We start from the raw sequence: 15,403 nt of genomic DNA, 5'->3' as shown, positions 1-15,403 counted from the left end.
TTTGTCAGAGAGAGAGAGAGCACAAGCAGGGGGAGCAGCAGGCAGAGGGAGAAGCAGGCTCCCTGCTGAAGAAGCCCAATGCAGGACTCTATCCCAGGACCTGAGATCACTACCTGGACCCAAGCCGAAGGCAGGTGCTTAACCAGCTGAGCCACCCAGGCATCCCTCTAGGTCTATATATTTTGTCTCTGTTTCTTTCTTGCTATTAACCTTACATTTTTCTGAACTTTAATTGTATTGTCTTCAAAATAAGGGAAAAGTACCTAATATATATGTGTGTTTGTGGCAAAGATTAAAAGAGATAATGTAAGTGAAACCCTTAGCACGATGCTTGGCTTGTGAATCCTCAAGCGTAATGGCTATTATTATCATTATCTGGTCTTCAGAGGTGTTCCTTAGCTCCTGCCTCTGTCCATAGTCCTTTCCTCAGACCTAGAGCTTCTTTTTTTTAACAAATTACTGAGATATAATTCCTATACCATACAATTCATCCATTTAAAGTATAGACTTCAATGGTTTTTTAAATGTATTCACAGAATGTTCCACAATGTAATTTTAGAACATTTCCATTAACCCCCAAAAGAAACCTTATACCTATTAGCAGTCACTTCCTATCCCTCCCCGACCTTTCCCCCAGAGCCAGCTCCAGGCAACCACCAGTCTACTTTCTGTCTCTATAGACTTGCCTGTTCTGGACATTTTATACAAACAGAATCATATAAGATGTGGTCTTTTGTGACTGGATTTTTTCACTCAGCATAATATTTTCAAGGTTTGTCTGTTGGAGCATCCTTTCCTTTTTACTGCCAAGTAATATCCCATTATACAGATCTACCACATTTCATTTATCCGTTCACCTGTTGGAGGACATATGGGTTGTTTCTGCTTTTTGTCTCTTATGACTAATAGTGATATAGACATTGGTATGCAGGTCATATGTGAATATATGTTTTCATTTCTTTTGGGTATACACTTATAAGTAGAATTGTTGGAACTTACAGCAGCTCCATGTTTAACCATTTGAGGAACTGCCACTTGCTTTCCAAAGTGTTTTTCCAGAAGCTCCTAGCGCGTATCCTGTCCAACACTTGTTGTTATCTGTCTTTTCATTAAAGCCACCCCCGTGGGTGGGAAGTGGTATCCCATTGTGGTATTGACATGTTTTTCCCTAATGATTAATGATGTTCAGCATCTTTTCATCTGCTTAGTGGCTATTTGTATATATTTTCTGGAGAAATTCAGATCCTGTGACCATTTTGATTTTTAAGAATCCTTTGACATTCCAGATTACAGGTTCCTTATCAGATGTATGATTTGCAAATATCATTCTGTGGGTTGTCTTTTCCCTTTCTTGATGGCATTATTTGTGGCACAAAGTTTTTCAAGCTTCTTTTTAATATAACTTTGGAAGACTATGTTTCAGCATTTATCTCCTATGAAAATGTTCAAGCTGATGGACTCTCCATGGGAGACTTGGTCTTGTACTTCCCTGATAATCATGAGGCCCTCATCATGTAAAAATCCTCAACTTTTAATGCTTCTGGCATTGTCCTCATCACCTTTCCTCTATGAACTCTGTTGAAAGGAGGAGCACTTCTTCTAGTCAAGGCCAATCCTCCAGCTGGGTTCTTGACACAGTCCTCACTCCCTCTCCCACAACCTTGCTCATCACTTCATCTCCCTCCCTTCTAGATCTTTACCATTTCCCTCTTTATCTTCTTTCAACATATGAGCCAACTTAACTTGACTATTTTGAGAAGAAGCAAAGCTTCTCATGATCTGACCCTCCAAATTTCCACCTCTAGCCATGATCTCTACCCTGCACGTTGCCTGGATGCTTTACTGACATATTCCAAATCAACACATCCAAAATTGAATTGCCTTCTTCACTCTACATCTGCTCCACTTCCAGTATTTCCATTCTTAGATAATGGCATCATCATCTATCAGTTACCCAAATCACACCATACTCTCCCCCATATCCTCCTTCCAGTACCAATAAATCATCTTGAGTTATCTTGTGCTGATAATATATCTGTATCTATCTCTATGCCTATGCTTATTTCTAGATCTATATGTATATCACAGTCTGAACCTTGTTATCTTAAACAAATGCCCTACTTTAGTTTCTTAATGTCTCTTCCTAGAAATATTACATAGACTTCTAACTGATCTTTCTGCCCCTAGTTCTATCACCATTAAAATCCATCCTCCTTAATATACCAAGAAAATTTAAACAAACCCGATACTCTTTCAGCATCTGAATGGTAGCTGAGGGCTATTACCTTACAATGTAACATGCATTACTGGTTATGTGACTTTTAATAACTCTTTTATTTGTCCTATGCCTTAGGGCTCTCATCTGCGAAATAGGAACGATAATACTTAGTCTTAGAGCCACTGTGAAAATTGGATGAGAAATATTTGGCATAGTAGGTGCACAATAAACTGGATCCCTTACATGACGGGGGGACCACATTACCTCCTGGGCACCTCTAAGTCTGCAGAGAAAATTGGACTTGTGAGAGCTGAGAAAGATATGACTTAAAGTCGAGAGCTCTTTGGGGAGCTCTTAAGAACAAAGACATTGGTTTCCTTTTCTATAACATGAGATTTTGTAAAAGTTAAAAGAAATAATATAGACTAAGTACCTAACAGGATGGTTGGCAAAGCGTGGGATGAAAAATAGAAAATAAGAAACAAAAAAGCCCAAGCTGGGACAACTATGTTGAGAAACTGACTGTTCTGTCTAAATATTGGCCATGCTTGTTTGCTGGCATCTGTTTTTTTAAATCTGTAACAATTCTACCCAAAGGAGTGTGTGTGTGTGTGTGTGTGTTTAAGGATTTTATTTATTTATTTGAGAGAGATTGAGAATGAGAGAGAGAAAGTGCATGAGCAGGGGGAGGGGCAGAGGGAGAAGGAGAAACAGACTTCCTGCTGAACAGGGAACCTGACGGGGGTTCTCTCCCAGGACCCTGAGATCATGACCTAAGCTGAAGGCAGACACCTAACCAACTGACCAACTGAACCACCCAGGTGCCCTCCCTCATCCCCCCACCACCAAAGTGTGCTGTTGCTGGTGATGGGGTTTAAGGCTGTCATTCTAAAGGGTAGCCTGCAGTGGGATTAGAAGATGATCCAGGATGTCTGTTTTTCAAATTCAACAGCCATTCATTTTCCCCATATGTTAGCTCTGTTGACCTTCAGTTTTCAGAGGTCGCCTTGGCTTCCCAGTCATGGTACTTTTCTTTTCTCACTGAGTACAGGCTGGCATCAATCCCAGTTTCTCTTCTGAGAGTCAGCAGAAGATCGTGATGGAGGAAGACAATACCCAGAGAGAGGAGCCCGAGCAGGAGGTAGCTGACAAAGTGTCTACCGGTAAGAACTCTTGTGTGCACATCATTCGCGGAGATTGTCGATAAATATTCACCAGTACTCACTCTCCGTCATACCTACTGGGAATGATCTGGCATTTTCTAGCATAAATTCAAGAGTCCAGCAAGCACGAGAAAAATCGCTGGGGGCTGACAATCCTTGCCTAGAGCTTCAGCCCCGTGCTTACTTACCTCACTGAAGACATGTTGAGGTCTGTTTAGACCAGAGGTTGAATGACAAGCGGGCCAAAGCAGCTGGTGTGGAGAGGTCTTTTTCAGTGATTCCTTGGTCATTCAAAAATTAAAGCCCACACAGAAAAGGCTGAGATGGATGCAGAGAGAAAGCGTTCCATTTTTAAGGCTCTCTTAGAGGAGCAGCGGATTTTGCTGACTCCTTCCAGGAGGGCAGAGGTCCCACTCAGCCATTCCCAATCACAGCGCTGGTAGTGGCCATTGAAATCTTTGTAATGTATTCTCCCACATTCAAAGCAGAATGAAGGGACTCACAAAATGTCTATTTTCCTCATTATTTTTGATTCTGCCTCAGATGATCAAGTCATGGGCCGGGACAGGGAAGGGGCTACTGAGGGATATGCTGGGGACCACGTGTCAGTTAACCTCACTAGTGTTTCCCTACCATGAGCTGATTATGTCTGCACTGCCAAGTCCTCTTCTGTGAAGAGAGGTGATTTCATGTTAGATTTACTTTTTCATTGACTCATTCTGCTAAGTTCTAGACATAGGAGATAAAATAGAAAGTTTCTGTATCAGTATAGGTTCTCCAAAGAAACACAATCTCTCTCTGTATATATACACATATATACATATATATGGGTGGGGTGGGGGGAGATTGATGGATTGATTTTACAGAATTGTCGCCTACCGTTGGGAAGCTTAGCCGGTCTGAGGTCTGTAGTCTATAGCGCTGGTCACAGGCTGGAAATCCAGGCAGCGTTTCTATACTATAGCCTCGAGGAGAATTTCTTCTTCTTTGGGAAACCTCAATCTTTGCTCTTAAATTCTCTACGATTGTATGAGACCTAATCACATTACAGAGGGCAATCGCTTTACTCAAAGTCTACTGATTTAAATGTTAGTCACAGCAAAAAAAAAAAAAAAAAAGTCTTCATAGCGACATCTAGACCGGTGTTTGACCAAACAACCTGGCACCATAGCCTAGCAAAGCTGGCACAAAATTAACCATCACTGCCTTCTTACTTGACCAAGGCCAGGGATAAAGTTGGGAAAAGCTTTCTGGAAAGTGTGTTTCCTGAACTATTGCTGCTTATTAAGAAAGAATGAATATGACGCATGCAAAAAGCCACAAGTGGTGTACTGAGATTGAAAGCAGCCCTCCCTGCAGGCAGGGGGGTAGGAAATGGTAAGCTCCCGCTAGGAAAATAACCTGAACTAACCAAATGGTTTGTTTTCTGTTTATTTGCTTAATGCAATAAGCAAAATAAGCTGAGGGTTCTGGATTTATTGTATCCTAAGGTCTTGATGGAGTCACTGAGGAATTCTTAAGCACTGAGTGATGAGATTAGATTTTCAGTATTCAATACCAGTTCATGCTGTTCTCAATAAGTACAGTATGTGTCTACCATGTCTGAAATCCTATGGGAAGCCCGGGTCGTGTAATGGTGACACACGTGGAGGAGGAGTCCCTGATTTCAAAGCTTAGGATTCTAGTGGGGACCTGGGGGGGGAAAAGGACAACTGAAATAATTATGAATTTTAGTTGAGTGCCCTTGAGATTGGAGGCTTGATTTGGAAGTTTACAATTCCAGCATCTGCCTATACCTGTCCCACTGGGCCATCACGTTCCTGCCCTAAGTGCGAACTTCAAATACTGAGTAATCCCTCAGCAATAGCCCCATAACCTCATCCCTTCTCCTGCCCAAACACACAGGGTCTTGGGTTTGATACTTTCTCTCTTTCCGAACTATGGATCTTAGCTTTCCCTTTAGACTCTTCCACCTTCCACTGCCTTGGGTGAGCCTTGCCAACCACACACCCACTGTCTCTCTAGCTTCAGATCCAGTGAAATCCTATCTTCCCTATGCCCTGGGCTTGCTCCTGGGCTCCTTCTCTAGGAGCGAAGTTAAGAATACCAGGTGATCAATGAAGGCAAAGGGAATGGAGAAAAGAGATCTACTGACAGCATTTAAGAGGTAAAAATGATATGGTTTCGCAATGGATTAGTAGCAGGGGTTGGGGAAATAAGACTGAAGACACTTTCCAGCTGGGGGGATTGGACGACTGAATGTAAGTGGTGACTTTTTATTTAATTAGGGACTATAAAAAGGAGAAGGGTTGAGGGATGTACGTGGGATAAGGAAATGATGATTGGGGACACCAGGTCTGCGATGCCCAGGCGACTCCCTGTAAATGTGTACAGTATGTGATCACCACCTTCCTTCCTGTGTACCCCTCAACCCTCCTCTTTCTCATACTAAGGACTGTGACAGCTGGAATAGAAAAAGAGAGGTTGATATTTCCAATAGAATCAAAGCATTCAACTATTTATGGAGTCCTGGAGAATTTAACTAAAATGCTAATAGCTCATTAGAGCTAAAACTTTCTTTTGAGATCTAATTATCAGCGAGTTATTAATTAGGGGTAATGTTGCTCTCCATCCATATGGATCCTTCAAAATTGACTGTGTAAGGAATTTTCCACCTGAGTAGTCGCTTTGATGAACTTCACGAGCCATATGGGATGGGGGACAAAACTAGCGTGTGTAATAGGAAAATGATAAATCACATCAGGGTTTGTCTTGATGACATTGCCTATCAATGTTAATGGACAAGAGGAATGGGGAGCACTTAGGTGATTTCCCCCCACCAGCACTCCTGCTGTTGGGGATCCTCAAACTTTATCCAGGCTTTTTTGTAGAGGAAACAGAAGAAGAGCTAATGTTCTGCCAGCAGGCTTGGGATAGGGGGAGAGAAATGTCCCCTTTGAAAGTATCTACATTTGCCTTCTTGACTGGCAAGTTCATTTCAACGTATGTAGGTTTTCTCTTGTACTGTACTGGGTTGATAAGACTTTTATAAAATGAACTGTAATATTGGTTATTAGAGGTACAATATATTCATCGACTCATGTTCAAGTTCTGGAGATTCTTATGTCAATCTTATAAATACAAGACCAATATCAGGAATCAACTTCTTGAACAATCAGAGAAAGACCTTTTTCTTTCTTTTTTTTTTTTTTTGAAAGACCTTTTAAATAGAGTTTCTTTTGGTTCCTGTTTGAGAAAGAGCAATTGAATACCATCTTCTTTAGGCATAACTAGAACTCATATACACTTGGTTCTTGGCAAAGCCGGAATTCAAATGACTCCAGCAGAACCGTATCTGTCATAAACATGGTTATCTGCATCTCAGAAATGCCTCAAACAACCATATAGAACTTCCTGAGTACTGACACTAAATCTCTAGCCGGCGTTGAGTCCTAAACACAAATGTTTTCGTTAGCTCTCTTAACACCTCCCCCCAAGAGAAACAGTGCAATTATCCCCATAATGTGAAACATTACAAAAAAGGTCAACAACCCGGTGACACAACTGGTTCCCTGGAATATTAAGTCATTGAATTTCCAGCCCAACACTTGGCCCAACAGCCCAAAGGTACCTGTTTCGTGCTTATTTCTGTGAGCCTCTTATGATCTGTAACTATGGAATCATCCTAACACGAGGAAAAGAATGGCAGTCAGGAGTGGGCAGAGCGATTCGGGGTCTTCACTGAGCCTTTAGTGAATATGCGACTGCACAGCCTTGACTTGGACTGACAGCTTTGCTTAACATATGAGGAAAGAGAATCCTATGGCTTTACTGGAGTCTTCAGACTCTGTGGCTGGAGCTCATCTTTCTCTTTCATCCCAGCCCCATATAATCAGTGTCCGCTTCCTACACAGCCGCCGGCTCTTCCTGTATTTGTCCAGCAAGGAGGAGCCAGTGCAAGTTTAGAGCAAGGAAATGACCTAATTAAAATGGCATTAGACATGAAATCTAAAATTTAAAACCCTATTCTTCCCCTCCCCCCAAATCTGGCCCCAAGTCCCCCGTGTCGTCTCTCACGCTTCCATCCGTGTGTGATGCCCTGCTTCTCTAGTCCACCTGGGCTTCTTTGTTGACGCTCTCTCTTCTGTCTAGAAGGGACCTTTCTCCACAGAAAGATCACATGTGCTGTCTTCCTTGGTAGACTCACTGGCAGAGATAAACCCTTCCCTGAACCCACTTGTATCACTTTTTTACAGTATGTTTTATTGTATGTTACCATGTTACAGTTCCCTGCTTGGCAGTAAACTCTTTATCTAGAGCCACATAATAAATGATTTATCTTGGCTCTATCGTCCACTCATCCAGGCATATCATGTGGAACACAGTAGATGCTTAGTAAATTTGCCTTCATGTTTAACATTCCTCATGTGCTGAATCCCAGCTGCTGCTCTGAGTTGGCAGAAGTCTCTAGAGCAGCGAGGTCTGTTTAGATCCAACACATCAATCTGAGCCCTTATCCCTGTCCAACAGGCTCCAGAGAATTATGCTATATCCTGTCTTATCATATTATATAGCATACCATAGCCTAGCATGTCATGAGGGAATTTGAAGTCAAGGAATGAGATAACTGGTGAAATGGTGAGAGTCAGATGAAAGGGAACACAGAGGGGAGAGGCAGACAGGCTAAGCTCCCTTCATTATGCAGGAGCGGCGTTCATGGGGTACTGTTGTTCTCTGTGATGGGCAGATAAGCTACAAAGAAAACCCAAGGCTGCCATGCAGGAAAAGTCGACCAATTCAGGCTCTTTGAGTGATTAGAAAAATGGGCCTGATAAACACTGCTGGGATAGGTTAATCTAAAGTTCCCCCCCCCCACACACACACATGCACACACACACACACACACACACCCAGCATCCTTTTCCTGCCTGATTCCAGTACAAACTCACAGACAAGGTTGGGGACAGGGCTGAAAGAGAACATCTGATGCAGAAATTAATCAGATGGTCCACCTGTATTTAGATTGCTCTCATAATCAGAGAAGCAATCTTAATAGTTTGAACATAAAGCTGTACACAGGGATAAAATCCTACCTTAGCTTTGGATAATTTTATGGCATTAATTTGAAGAGCCAATGTGTTGTGTATACTTCATATATTTAAAAACATATTTGAGAACACAGAGTAAAGTCCAAATATCCAGTAAGGTTATTGGAATAAAAATACATCAAAGATGTAAAAAAAAAAAAGTAGTAGGAAACAAAATCTTTATTTCCATGATACAATCATTTAATGACTTTGAGCTTCCTGGCAACCAGGATACAAAGGGAAACATGGGTTTACATAGTTCTCCTTAACGACGAATGCAAATCCCACTGTGAAAATAGATGAAATACCTTTTCTAAGAAACGAAAGAATATCGACTTTTTAAGAGAGAGAAAATGTATCCTAGGGTTAAATTCTAAAATGAGTTTATGGTGGGGAACTCGAATTACATAGGATAGTACAAACGAAAGGCTTGATGTCATTGACAACAGTTCCACAAGAGAAGGTAAGTCGGGTTGGAAAGTTCTCTTTTGGTCAGGACTTTATGCTGAGTGAAATACACCAGACACAGAAAGAAAAAAACCTGCATTATCTCACTTATATGTGGAATCTACAAAGAGTTGATTACAGAGAAGCAAAGAGCAGAAAGGAGATAACCAGAGACAGGGAGGTGGGGAACATGGGGAGATGTTGGTCAAAGAGTATGGAGTTAAAGTTAAAGTATAAATAAGTCTGGAGATCGAAGGTGTAACAGGCTGACTATAGTTAATAATATTGTATTGAATATCGGACAGTTGATAAAAGGGTAGATTTCCGGTGTTCTTACCCCCTCACAAATAAGGTAGCTATATGAGAAGATGTGTTTGTTAGTTTGCCTATAGTAATCCTTTCACTATCTGTATGACCATCAAATAATCATGTTATATACCTTAAATATAGATCACTTTTATTTTTTAAAAAGAAAAAAACCCGACACTTTCAAATGCTCCCTGTGTGCTAGCTGTCTCCTGTCAAAAGCATGGTGCCCTTATCACATTCATTCATTAAAATATGAGTTGGGGGGCGCCTGGGTGGCTCAGTGGGTTAAGCCGCTGCCTTCAGCTCAGGTCATGATCTCAGATCCTGGGATCGAGTCCCACATCGGGCTCTCTGCTCAGCGGAGAGCCTGCTTCCCTTCCTCTCTCTCTGCCTGCCTCTCTTGTGATTTCTCTCTGTCAAATAAATAAATAAAATCTTAAAAAAAAAATATGAGTTGGGTGTTATTAGTCTCATTTTTTCAGGAAAGAAATTTGTTTCTCAATAAAAGTAAATAACACATCCCAACAGGGCTGAGTCAGGGTTTAAATCCAGGTCTGTCTGACTCCCAAATCAGTGATCTTTCCACTGCACTCTGCAAATAAAAACGTCTTGATTCTTTATGTAGGCATGTCATTAAAGAGAACATCAGTACAAATAATTGGACTGGGGTTGAGGATGGCCCAAGTTAATAGCTACAAACATGTGTTAAGCTATCACTACAGAGAGACGAAGAGTTGGGGAGATTCAGGACACGAGTTAATCAAGTCCAACTGGTCTTTGTTAATGAGAGGGTACCATAGCAAAATTAAGTCCAAATGGAATGATCCATAAGTAACTTATAATATAACTTTGTGCAACATTTCTCCTTTCCCTATGTGAGGGGAGGATAGAGCAAAGTAAGATCGGGTATGGTAACCAATACAGATCCTAGAGAAGAGGGTAGTTTACAACCCAGTATCCTAGTGGACAATAGGAAATGGCAGAGAGAGAGTGAGGTGTGGCTCTGGCCTGGGATTAAAGAAGGGACTTTGTTGTAAAGAACCTAGGAAATGGAAAAAGTGAAAGGAAAGAGCTCTTTTTTTTTCTCTCTCTTTAAATATCATCATAACTAAAAAGAAATTCTGGTAATAATACTTATTACATAATAACAATTGTTACATTTTGAGTTCCTTCTCCACATTTGAAGATGCCTGAGGTCTGCATTTAACATGTAGTTCAAGCTTTGTGGCTTCGCGGGGACCTCTTCATCTCCAGGCCCTTGTGGCATTATGCCAGCTACTGAAAACCACACCAATGCAGCAGGAGTGAGAAGCGTTGGTGGCTTTAGTCACTTTATAAAAGTCGCATTGAATGAATTCTCTTTGAGCCCCTTCTGAGTATCAAGTATGGAGTAGTATTGAGTCTTGGAGTATGGTTCACACAAATATGAATACAATGATCCCTCTTGGCTTTAAGGAGCTTGGCTCAAGTAAAAGAGACCAAAATATCAACAAAGAAAACAAGGCAGTGAGAAGAGGCCAGTGAGGATCATTTTTTTTTTTTTTTTGGCCTGGTGATTATGAATTAATCTTTATCCAGAAAATTCCTGGTAATTAGTGCCATGGTAATTAGTGCCATGAAACAGGATGAACTCACCAAGGGAGTGAGTGTGGATAGATAAGAGAACCTAAGTCTGAACCCTGGGCACTCACTCCACTGCTCAGAGGCTGGGAGAAAGAAGGGACCAGCAAGGGAGACTGACAAGGAGCAAAGGTTAGGAACAAAACCATGAAAATAAGATGTTGTGGAAGTCAAACTCATTTCCAGGAGGAGAAAATGATCAGCTAGCTGTTCCTTATTGCTGATAGCTCAAGTGGGGTAAAGACTGAGAGACCTTTTGACTCAGGAGTCTCATCTCCATAAGAAAAGTACCGGTGACACGGGCAAAGCAAAAGCCTGACTGGAGTAATGAGAGGACAGAACCTGGAGACAGCTTTTCTCAACACTTTTTTAAAGGCATTTTGCTGTAGCTGAGCTGAAAAAAAGGACAAGTGGCTGGCGGGGGAGGTGGATTCAAGAGGGAGTTTTTTGTTTTTAAGGTGGGACACAGAACATGATTTTATGTTGAAGGAGATGATCCAATAAAGGGAGAAAATTGATGATGTGAGAGAAGAGAGATCTGCTGGAGCACTTAACGGTTGGATTGACCCCTGTATGTTTCTGTGCGGCAAAGAGCCAGGAGAGGAAAGAAAAAAAAAGTCCTATAAAACACCTGGCAGTTCACAGATGAGCCTATCCCTGATTTTTGAAACCAGGCTTTCACCTGCATGAATGAAAAGTCCATGAAATAAGCCATTTGTTGAATGACTACTGGGACCACTTATGGTGACAGATCCCTTGCCTACATTATCCAAAAGCTTAGTAACCGATTTCCAACATCAGTATCATTATTACTACACTTGTAGATGAAGAAAATGTCACTGGGAGCTAAAGCAGCTTCCCCAAAGCCATACTGAGAGTATGTTAAAAAGTCCACAGTTCATGGCACTCTCTTCCCTGCCGCTGCGGCTTCCTTGAAGGCTGAGGGCCTTCATCTTCGTAATCCCAGAGACGGGCTCAGAACTTGGCAGAGGCTCACATTCCCGCGTGCCCAGATGCACTACAGACTGCCCTGGGTCCACTTCGTTGCCTTCCTTGGAAGCATCCTTTGGAGGACGTTCACACCAGCCTCCTTTTCACTGGTTGCAGCAACTCAGAAAAAAATACTTTGGAAAACAGAGAAACTTTCAAAAGAAATGACCGAAGGGAAGTCAGAATGAGTTAGTTCCGAATCCTCAGCCCTTAGTTGAGGCCGTGCCCCACAGATTTTACAAAGCTGCTTTTCTGACGCGTCAGGTACCTGCCCCCGGGAGCTGTCGCGAGCAGGTGAGGCGTGGTCACCTGGAGTTTCCCAGTAGAAACTCACAGCGGGTGAGGAAATCATCACCGGAGGACGTGTACCCTCTCGCCCTTCTTCCAGACCGGAAAGAAAAGAAAAGAAAAGAAAGAAAGAAAGAAAGAAAGAAAGAAAGAAAGAAAGAAAGAAGGAAAGAAAGAAAGAAAGAAAGAAAGAAAGAAAGAAAGAAAGAAAGAAGAAGAAAAGAACGAAAAGAAAAAAAAAAAAGGAAAGGAAAGGAAGCGAAGGGAAGCGGGGGGAAGGGAAAAGGAAAGCCTGGCACAAACGTCTCCAGTGCGCTGCTGTAAAGGCGGCTTTGCGAACTGGCGCGGGGTGATGGGGCGAACAGCCGGGCTCCTCCAGCGGTAGTAAAAGCTCCAACTGTAAACCGCCCGTGAGCTGGGCGGCTCTCTGACTTACTGCCCCATTTCGCTGGGTGCCGGGCGCGGTGGTTGCACAGGGGCGCGGGCACAGGACAGAGGAGCGCGGAGCTCACCACCGCGGCGGGAGGGGGACCGCACAGAGTGCCGGGCGCACCGAGCGCGCTTTCCCGCCCTGGCCGCGAGGACCCTGCAGTGCCGACGCGCCAGGTGAGGAGGGGGCGGCGGCGGCAGGCCGGGAGGGGTGGGGCACGCCGGCTCCCCGCGTCCGGGCCGCTCTCCGGGGGCGCTGCCTCCCCCGCGCGGAGTTGGTCCCCGCCGCTTGCGCGGCGAAGGGTAGGGGGCGGAGAGGAGGCAGTGGCCGCCCCGGCCCAGGAGGGGCGCGCTGACTGCGCACGGCGAGTCCGGAGCGGCCGGACTGCTGCGGCTGCAGCTGCGTCGGGGCCCGGCACGGGGCCGGGAGCCGGGGGTCGGGGCCGGAGGGAGGGCAGGGGCCAGGGCCAGGCGAGAGGGCGACGGGGCCGGTGGAGAGCCGCAGCTCGAGGAAAGATGAGACGGTGAGTGGGTGCCGGGGACGCGGAGTTGCTTTGCTTCTCTTGCAGGCTCTGGGGACAAAAGCCCGGGCTGGGGTTAGCGGAAACCTGGCCGAGCAGCTTTGGGGGGCCTGAACCCCAGGAGGTGACTGGAGTCTCCTGGCGAGCATCCTGGGGAGGGAGTGTCGGGGTAGGGGAAACTCTCACAAAGCGATTGTAAGGAACAGGCGGGATCTGGGGGGACCGGAGGCAACTTTTGCCCAGAACTCTGGAATGACCAACGAGAGAGGGATTGGGGTCTGCGGTGGAAAGCTGCTTTGTCGCGATGCGCGGAGGAAAGAGAAGGTCTGCTGCTGGATGGTGTGGGGCGCGGGATTCGGAGACGACCCCTTCCTATCGCCAAATATCTGGCTAGCTGCCCTTCTGTGATTCCACTGTTTCAAGAGTGCGGCTCACAAGTTTGAACCGCGCAGAACCTCAGATTCCGACTTGGCTTTGGATCCCCCAAAGTTTGTGATATGGCGGTCTCTGTACCCCAAGAGATAGGGGCTGCAGGCGTTGGGGAATGTTCTGAACCCCTGTTTCAGCCCGCGTCCGGCAGGGCTGAGGCGCCGCTGAAATGTTTGCTGGTGCATTCAGTAACTTAGCACTAGCACTCATCACTTATTGAAGCGCCGAGGACCTGGCTAACTCCCGCCACCGCCAGGAAATTAAAAGGCTGACAGGCTGTCCCTTCCAGGGTAGAGTTGTCCTGTTTGCAAGAGCTTCTGAAGTCCAGCGGGCTTCCAAAGCCTGCGCACCTACTACCTTTCTTATGTAAAAGAAGGAACTCTGCCTGCAGCCTTTTAAGTTGGTAGACTTGCCGGGGGGGCTGGAAATACTCTTGGCTGGCCCTGCCCTGATCCCTAGAAGTCTTCCTTGTGCAGCTCTGAAGTAGCTCTCAAGAGTTCTAGAATGCAAGACTAGTCACTGCCAAAAGCGCCTGGGAGTGGAACTCGGAGAGGAGGTGCACAAATGTGGATAAGTTTTTTGTCAGCCATATTTCCCTTCATTCTAGAAATGTGTAAGTTGCAGATACTTTCTTTCAAGTATTGGAGTGTAACTTGAAGCATCCTAGCTTGGCTTAATTAAGGCGTTGGAGATCCGTGCCCGAGATTCTGACATTATCTGAGCTCAGCTGGGAGAGATCCAAACGAAGTTCAGTTTCAGAGGGTTAAACTTTTGCCCTGAGAGCACTTGAATTCTTGCTTCCTGGTAGGATAGCAACAGAGTAGCTGGATTTGGGATAAATAAACCTCTAGAGTTGCCCACTATTTTAACAGAATGGCTATATCCAGGGTACCATTGCCCTCAATTGTGTAAATATTTGTTTGAATAAAGAGCTGAGTTCTTTGAAAAGTAACAGTTGTGTCTATTCACAATTCCCTTTTCATACCCTGCACTTAGTCCTTTAAAAGTGTTTCTTTTTCACCTTACATTTTTAATGTCAGACATTTTGAAGTACAAACGTTGTATGTACTTAAGAAACTCTGTAAAGTCCTGAAAACGTTTAAAAATGGGTGTTTCCTTTAAAAGCCAGGGCGAGTTGACTAGCCTAGCCTTCACCTTCTGAGACCCAGAGGTTTGCAAATCTCAGCCTCTCTCACCAGTGGGAAAATGAGATGTTTGGTTAAGAGGAGTAATCATTGCAGTTTGCAGCCTTCAGTCTGTCTCACGCAGCTGGTAGCTGCTGTTCTTTGGGCTGAGGACTATCCGTAGGGGGTGTCTCTGTTTGAAGTGGTGGAGGAAAGATACTTGGGAAATTGAGCTAAGAGTTTGCTAACCTCTATCTTCAAGAATCTAGACCAAAGCCAGAACTCATTAGCAACCTTTTCAGAAACATCTTATTTACTGGCCTTTTGCACTAGAGAGGGAAGAAAAAGCCACACTGATCAAAGCAAACCACTGGTTTTCCTTCTTCTCTTCAAAGTGCTGTTTTGAAGTCTGAAAGCCAAGAGTTGATTCTGGAACATATTGGGGAAGATCCTGTGAAAAGAGCAGATGAGGTTATGACTTTGTGTGCTAGTTCTCAACCCTTCGCAGGGAGGCCTGCTATGAATGATTTGCGAAGGTGGAGCTTTGTACTTCTTTCAAGTGGAATACATGTGCTTTAAAAATCTCACTGTTAGGTCTTGGTGTGCTTTACTTATTAACAATGTGAGTATCACCCATGTGAAACAAAAACCAACTTTTGAGTGATGTGCGTTATTTTCAAGCCCCGATACCCATGATAGCCGAGGTTCTCTATTGAGGATGAGGGGAGATTTTGCGCATCCTCCCTCCCACCCCCAGGCGGGGGAAGTTGGCCAATGT

General features: G+C 44.2%; 1 protein-coding gene across 14 annotated transcripts in view; it reads left to right on the top strand.

Annotated features, from left to right (window-relative positions):
• The first annotated feature begins 3,273 nt into the window (after positions 1–3,273).
• Positions 3,274–15,403, top strand: part of PHLDB2 (pleckstrin homology like domain family B member 2) — a 113,970-nt gene continuing 101,840 nt past the window's right edge. For 12 of the 14 annotated variants that reach the window (XM_046002197.1, XM_046002191.1, XM_046002199.1 and 9 more), the window contains exon 1: positions 3,274–3,381. In XM_046002197.1, coding sequence (XP_045858153.1) covers positions 3,318–3,381 — 64 coding nt within the window. In that variant the 5' untranslated portion in view covers positions 3,274–3,317. Of the gene's footprint in view, positions 3,382–12,378; positions 12,729–12,926; positions 13,076–15,403 lie in introns of those variants that run through there. The other 2 variants (XM_046002189.1, XM_046002188.1) reach the window with 2 other exon arrangements.

The sequence above is a fragment of the Meles meles genome, chromosome 4 (genome assembly GCF_922984935.1).
Source record: "Meles meles chromosome 4, mMelMel3.1 paternal haplotype, whole genome shotgun sequence".
Taxonomy (NCBI): Eukaryota; Metazoa; Chordata; class Mammalia; order Carnivora; family Mustelidae; genus Meles; species Meles meles.
This window is presented reverse-complemented; position numbering and strand designations above follow the sequence as displayed.